The 7,813-nt window shown below is 37.9% G+C and overlaps 1 protein-coding gene across 1 annotated transcript; it reads left to right on the forward strand.

Annotated features, from left to right (window-relative positions):
• The first annotated feature begins 129 nt into the window (after positions 1 to 129).
• LOC118735686 (unconventional myosin-Vb-like) lies at positions 130 to 6,706 on the forward strand. Its single transcript, XM_036465600.1, has 3 exons — positions 130 to 1,739; positions 1,844 to 1,995; positions 5,899 to 6,706. Exons 1-3 carry the CDS (start codon positions 275 to 277, stop codon positions 6,442 to 6,444), a joined length of 2,163 nt encoding a protein of 720 aa, XP_036321493.1. The 5' UTR covers positions 130 to 274; the 3' UTR covers positions 6,445 to 6,706.
• Positions 6,707 to 7,813: the final 1,107 nt, after the last annotated feature.

A 7,813-nucleotide genomic window follows, 5' to 3' on the forward strand; every position in this document is an offset into this window, starting at 1 on the left:
TTTTTTTTGGTTTCACTTTTGTTTAATTTTGATAGTGCATATTTTTAAAAACTCCTGTTTTGATTTTGATTTTTTCTATTTATTTTATTTTGCATTAATGAACAAAAATTTGTCTACTCTTTCGCAGAGCCTCGAAGTGGACGTCAAAGGCGAAGCAGAACTGAACTCCGTCGCAAGTCTGCTGGGCGTGCCACCAGCTGCACTCTTCCGCGGGCTCACCACTCGCACTCACAACGCACGCGGCCAGTTGGTTAAATCTGTCTGCGACGCCAATATGTCCAACATGACACGCGATTGTCTCGCGAAAGCCTTATACTGTCGCACTGTGGCCACCATTGTCAGACGCGCCAACAGCCTCAAGCGTCTGGGCTCCACCTTGGGCACACTTAGCTCCGATTCCAATGAATCTGTACACAATCAAGCGGACGTTGCATCGCAGCATGCCTCTACGATTGGCGGCAACTCTGGTTCCAAATCAATGGCTGCCTTAAATAATGCTGTTCGCCATGCCACTGACGGTTTCATTGGCATTCTGGATATGTTCGGCTTTGAAGAACCATCACATGCACAGCTGGAGCACCTGTGCATCAATCTTTGCGCTGAAACTATGCAGCACTTCTACAACACGCACATTTTCAAGTCTTCAGTGGAGTCGTGCCGCGATGAGGGCATAGTCTGCGATGCCGAAGTCGACTATGTGGACAATGTGCCTTGCATTGACCTCATATCCTCGCTACGCACCGGTCTATTGAGCATGTTGGACGCTGAATGCTCCATCCGCGGCACAGCCGAGAGCTATGTGGCCAAGATTAAGGTGCAACACCGCAACTCCACGCGTTTGGAGACCAAACACTCGAGCGAACCCTACGATCCGCGCGTATTTATGATTCGCCACTTTGCCGGGCGCGTGGAGTATGACACCACCGATTTTCTCGACACAAATCGCGATGTGGTGCGCGACGACTTGGTTGCCGTCTTCTATAAGCACACCTGCAATTTTGGCTTTGCCACACATCTATTCGGTTCCGAATTGAAGGCGCTGTATGCCCTACAGAATGTGCCACGCGGTCTGAGCTTCCGCATTTCGCCCACATCACACACAGATCTGCTGAATGGCGACGAGCCGGTCTCTACACTCACACAAGACTTTCACACACGCTTGGATAATCTGCTGCGCACGCTGGTGCATGCGCGTCCACATTTTGTGCGTTGCATACGCAGCAATGCCAACGAGACGGCCGGCTGTTTTGAGCGTAAAATGGTCGTGCGACAAATACGTTCGTTGCAGGTGCTGGAGACGGTAAATCTTATGGCTTCAGGTTTTCCGCATCGCATGCGCTTTAAGCAATTCAATGCGCGTTATGTTGCCATGTTGGCGCCATTCCGGCTGCATCGCCGTGGTGAGGATAAAGCAATGGAGGATTGTAATCTAATACTCGAGTATGCCATGGAAAATCCACCAGTATTGGATGGTTCGGTCACTCTGGCATGGGCGCCGGGCAAGCGGCACGTCTTCCTCAGCGAAGGTATGCGTCAGCACTTGGAGCATCTGCGTGCCGAAATACGCACAAAGAGTGCTACGCTGATACAGGCCACCTGGCGTGGTTGGCAGTGGCGCAAGAAGATGGGCGGCGGGAAACGAACGCGGGTCGGCGGCGGCAATAGTGTCATGCCTATTCTGCCAGCTGTAACCACAACGAAGCTAACAAAATTGTTGCCCAACAGCGGCGCGAATTCACGTAAGTATTGGTGCATAGCAGCGTATCAAATGCAGTGCAATCATTTTGTAATTGATTTCTGTTTTGTTTTTCTCTTTTGATGCTTGCTGCTTTGATGTGTGCAGTGCCGCGCTTGTCAGCTAAATCCACAAATCTGATGGGCACCGTAACGCGTCCACGACCACAACCAATCGCCGGCACACCACCGCCAGATCCAAATGAGAAATGCGATACAAAGATAATCCAGCAAACTTGTAGTCTTTTCGGATTAGATTTGGTGAGTACCACTTTGCGCATTCTACGCTTGATCATTTTTGGTATCTAACACCTGCCGCTCCTTGTCTCACCTATTCCATTGTTCTAAAATTTCTTTTCTTTGCATTTTAACACGTAAATTTGGATTTACTAACTTACACATTCGCTTTATTTAGTTACATAGTCCTGTCGAGTATGGTTGAAAGCAATCTTTTTCTTTGCTTTTTTAACTTTTTAATTTCTACTCGATTCAGAATTTTATTCAAATAATTAGGGTAGGTTTCGAATGTCAGCTTTTTGTTGAAAGTGGCATTATAATATCTATAAAAAAAGTTTGAACTTTACATCAATAAGAACAAACGTCATCTTGTATGAAATCAAGAGAGCCAAAGGCTCCTCACCGTAATAATTATTTGTGCACCCGAAATTCAATCGAAACAAAAAAAAAAGGAAAAAATTAGGAAAATTTCACAATATACTCGAAATTTTGAGGGTGTACGAGACAAACGGACCCCAGATTCGGATTCGGCGGATTGAAATAAAGGTCGGTAGGTGGGTCTGGTTGAAAGCACACGCCACTTTTTTTGTGTGCCGATGTTATTATGTCTTTATGTTAATCAATCAATTATTGAGGGAAAATAGTATCGCTTTCTTAATGCTGAAAAGCGAATCTGATATATCAAACGTGCTGTAATGAGAGTTAAATCCTGGCATTACCAACAGAGTGGCTCGTGCAATACAAAATTAGTTTTACAAGCTTTCAAAATTAGAGGACTAAAGATAACACCGTATAACAAAACCAAAAAAAATTTCAAAACACGCGAAGGAATCGATATACTAACGAAACTATGGGCCAAATATAGTAAAAATGCGTTTTTATCTTTTGAAATTTTAAAGATATGATTAATTCAAAAAATTATTTAAACAAATCAGTGAAATGTAGTGTAACAATATTGGTACCAAATGAGGGAGGAAATTCTGTAGAATTTAAAAACATTCGTGTTTTTTGCTTTACAAGGACGAATAGGTATTGAAAATGCGTTTTAAGTTAATAAAGTTTGCAGGACGAAATTCGATGATGACGTCGTATGTATATTGGTTCTCAAGCAATAATTTTTTCAAAAACAAATATTGCAAATTTTCGAGGACATTTAAGAACAAAATTTGTAAAGGACATTTTCTAGACCTATTCGTCCAAAAATTTCCATAATTTCCAAGAGGCTGCCCAGTGGAGATCTGTAATCGGCGGGGAAAAAGACAGGGCATAATGTTGTCGTTGTAGTGTCTACTCAACTGCGCTCAGATCAGCTTGTCCGTTAAACATTGTCGTCAGGCTCAGCTAAGAGGAGGCCCAAGAAGTGTGCGCAAAACGGAATTTACAGGTCGAAGGTCGATGCAGGTTGCGACCGACTCCCTGTGAATGTCGTTTAAGGCCTGTCGGTATGTCGTCGGGTCCGGACGTTACTTTATGGACATCGTGCGATGGCCAGGGTTCCTCCGCGAGAAACTGTCTGTTCGAGTGCCCACGTCCGTAGCACCCTTTTAGGAACTGCTTGCAGAGCATTGTGTTAAGCTTCTTTATGGGGATCATCTGAGGCTCATCGTGTAGGTGATGTTGAGGCGACATCAGAAGGCATCCGGTCGGGGTTCGAAGTGCCGTGTTTTGGCATATCCTTCTGGTGCTTGAGGGAGCTTTGATTTGTGATAATTAAACAGACAATTGTCAATTGTCTTCGCTATCGGTCGGTAAGACTCGCCCTTGTTGGCCGGTTTCCCCGGTTAAAGCAGTGAAACCACTCTCCCATTTTTCAGATGTCCTGAATGATAAGAGTGGCCATAGACAGGTTGAGGACCTTGGTGAGGTAGTCTACTCCTGCAGGACCCAATTTCGTCATTGAATAATCGAACACTCTAGTGGCAATACAAAAGCGCACACCACAAATAGCAGGAGAAGCAAACGTGTAAGCGCCAAAGATTTTTGTTTCGCATATCCATTGGTTTTTTCGAGCACAATGAAGAAGAAATAAGTAAGAGTAGTCGTTTGGCTTTAGATAAGCGGCTCTCAGTTTTGCCTTTTAGCAACTAATAGCGCCTCATCCGCAGCAGACAGCGAGAAGTAATTATGTATGTAGAAGCCTGGTTTTTTTACACCCCAGGGAAATGCACATTATGTATAGTAATTTTTAGCATTTCCTCGCGAGATGCCGTCCAGACGCGATTCGGTTTTGGAATATATAACGGAAAGCCAGTTTCTTCGCCAGAAACCTTTCTCGGGCGATTACCGTGCGGTATAGGCTCCTGCCTCATGAAACACTCTCCCAAATACTCACAATGCAAGTTCATTGGAGACAGTTAAGGCGTGTCGCACAGGGGTCAAAGTTCACATTCCTCTATACTATAGAGTCTATAGAGACTCAAAAAATTATAATTTATTTATTTTTCATCTTATACCCAAAATCGGTACTACCATATTCCAAGATATCACATATAAATTTTGGTCCCGATTGGAAACAGTTAAGGCGTATCGCAAAGGGGTCAAAGGCGAGATGGAGACTAGTGTTGCAACTTATCTTTATTTATTAATTTGTAATAATTTGTAATAATTTTCATTTAAAATATGGGTCAATCTATAATAGGTACCACATAAATAAAAGTTTCAAATCCTGCAAAAAGCTCACAAAAACTAATTAAACTTAAAAATAAATTTCATCAAAAGTTAAATTTTTTTAAATTTGATTTCCTAAAAATTAAGTTATAGCGCAATAAAGTGCAAGTTTCAAGTCGCTAAAAATTACCATTGATTTCTTAGAATTGTTTTCGTGGAGGGTTTTCCCCATTTTCTTTCATATAAAAGTCAGTTTTGTTCATATGTTAAATGGAAGAAAATTCGCAATACCCTCCACAAGAAATTCTAAAAAATCAACGGTAATTTTTAGCTATATTTTCTTACAGAGTTGCATGCAAGTATGCTTGGTAAGGACCTACTCACAATAGCCGCACTAAAGCATGACCATGTTGAGTAGAAGTTTACGGGTTGGAAGATTAATGAAATTGTCGAAAATTCGGGAAAAATCTTGTCCCGGCGGAACATTTCAAATTTAATGCAAAATTCGGGACGTCCTGGCAAATACGGGACATTTGGCAACGCTAATAAAGGAGACTCAGAAAATTCAAATTTTTTTTTTTGTCATTTAATACCCAAAATGTATAGTACCAAAGTCGAAGATATCACATATAAATTTTGCACCCTAATGTGCACATACTACCAATATCGATTATATGAATTTCTTTAACGTACTTTATTTTCTTTTACTTTTTCAATAACCTACTCCACTTTGACTTCTACGACACGTGTACATACATACATATGTACATATGTATGTATGTATATGTATGTGACCTTTTGACTTTCATCAAATTAAATTCATTTTATGTATTTTTAAAGTTTAATTTACTTCACAATTCCCCATCATCCATCCTTCCTTTAACACCCACTAAACAATCAAAAACTAATCGCCTGTCCAAGCGCGACTAACCATTCACTTTCATTCGCTTCAGCACGTCCCACTACTCAGGGCTTTCATTTATCCATTCACTGATTTCCATTATTAGCCGCAATAAATTTGTTTTCCTCCGTATTGGACATACTTCATCATTCATTGTTTGTCAAATGCCTTTCAATTGAATTCTTTTCTTATCTCTATGCCGCTTTTGTGCATCGCTGCCACGCCGTCATGCGATTTTCTGCTGCCTAATGCTGCCGCTATGCTGATGGTTGACATCGATGACGTCTTTTACTGTCGTACATCAACAAAAAAAAAAAAAAAAAAAAAAAAAACATTAAAAAACCAATGAACAACATACTTTTTATTCTACACACAATCACGGTGCTTATACTTTTGTATGTATGTATGTGCTTATGTAGGAGCGCCCACCACCAGTACCACCATCGCGTGCCTATACCATTGCTGGCAGCTTGAAGCTTAGCTATCCGCAGAGCCGCATCATGAAAATGAATTTCCCCGAGGATCCACCCATCGTTAATCCGGCCGAACAAATGCAGCAACAGTTGAAGAAGGGCGAAGCTGTCAGTGTGGTTGGAGCGTCGACGTGTCGTGGACACTTGATTGTCGAGCACAAAGGTCAGAGCTATCACGTACCGTTTCAGTATATGGAGTTGTTGCGTCCATCAGCTGGTGCAGCTGGTGCAGCTGCTGCTGTTGCTGCTGTTGCTGCTGCTGCTGGCGGGGTGACCAGTAATCCAAATAACGCTGCAAGTGTCAACAGCAACAACAACAACAACACTAATAGCAATAGCAACAACATTGCCAATAAGAATAGTAGTAGCAGTACGGGCAATTTGGCCAACAATTGCAATGGCAACAACAACAATATTGGTTTAAACAATGGGAATAACAGCAGTGCTAGCAACAACAACAATGCAAACACTCCGACAGCTGTGAATATTTGAAGAGTGTCCAGGCGAGCAGTGTGAGTGCGGAGTGAAAAACGCTGGCTAATTGTTGAGCGCGACAGGTGCGCGACTGCAGCCACAATAACAAATCAGTGTGGCTTCCGTTGCAGGGATGAGTTTGCAGCCCGAATGTTTCCGTTGGAAAACATCGAGGCCTTCATTTGGATTTCTTTTTTCACACAAAGACTGTAAATAGTTATTATAGTTACTCGTTCATATTTGCGGCAAGCAACGAACGTACATATATTAAAGTAGATATGTAAAAAGACAGACGAACATGTATGCGTAGAAATAGCAAGCATTGAAATGACTAAATAAAAACAAAAAAATAAAAGAAATTGAAATAAACGCAAACAAAAAAATATTAAAAATAAATTACATATGTAATAAAAGAATTCATTAAATTAAAATAAAGTAAAAAAAAAGTTTAAATTAAATATAATTATATAACTGAAATAATAAGCATTTAACGGCTGTCAAACAAAAAATTATAATTAAATTAATAATATAAAATGAAATTAATGAAATGAATTAATAATATAAAATTAAATAATAAAAAAATATATAAAAGTTAAATAAAATAAAATTCAATTAAGGCGATAAAAATAAAATAAACGAAAAAAATAAAACAAATTATAAAATAAAAAATAATAATGTCAAACAAAATAATGAAATAAAAAAGCAATAATAATATCAAAAAAATAAAAGGTAATTACAAAAAATGGTAAAATTAAATTAATAACAATATAAAATAAAAAATTAAGTGAAATAAAATTGAAAAAAATAACATCAAATAAAATACTTTGAAATAAAATAATACTAAATAAAAGAAAATAAATTAAAATGAAATAGAATAAAATATAAAAAAATAAAATAAATTAAAATAAAAGACCTAAAATAAAATAAAATTAAGAAAAATAAAATAATCTTAAAAGCAAATAAGCAAATTATAAAAAAAAACAAAATAAAAATAAAAAAATTAATAAAAGAAAAGAAAAAACTAAACAATATTGAATAAACAAATTAAAACATATTATAAAATCAAAAATAAGAAATCTTTAAAAAAAAAATTATTAAACATAAAATCAAATCAAAATACAAAAAAAAAATAAATAATAAAATTAATATACAAGACAAAATTTATATAAATAACTGAAAAAATTATAATATAAACAAAATTAAACAAACGGAAATAACTGAAATAAAGTAAAATAAAGAAAAATAAAATTAAATAAGACAATTAAAATAATACATAAGACGAAATAAAATAAGATATCGCAAAAATAAAATACAAGAAAATAAAACTATTACGTAAATTTATTACAAAATAAAAATGATGAACTAACAAAAATTTTATAAAATAAAA

The sequence above is a fragment of the Rhagoletis pomonella genome, unplaced genomic scaffold (genome assembly GCF_013731165.1).
Source record: "Rhagoletis pomonella isolate Grant_MI unplaced genomic scaffold, Rhpom_1.0 Rhpom_scaffold_00003, whole genome shotgun sequence".
NCBI classification, from domain to species: Eukaryota; Metazoa; Arthropoda; class Insecta; order Diptera; family Tephritidae; genus Rhagoletis; species Rhagoletis pomonella.

Bases quoted from the DNA above. Each gene is read 5' to 3' on its own strand.
- LOC118735686 (XM_036465600.1), top strand. From the start codon at position 275: ATGTCCAACATGACACGCGATTGTCTCGCGAAAGCCTTATACTGTCGC. The intron at 1,740-1,843 runs GTAAGTATTGGT...TGATGTGTGCAG, and splicing joins CAACAGCGGCGCGAATTCAC to TGCCGCGCTTGTCAGCTAAA. The intron at 1,996-5,898 runs GTGAGTACCACT...GTGCTTATGTAG, and splicing joins GTCTTTTCGGATTAGATTTG to GAGCGCCCACCACCAGTACC.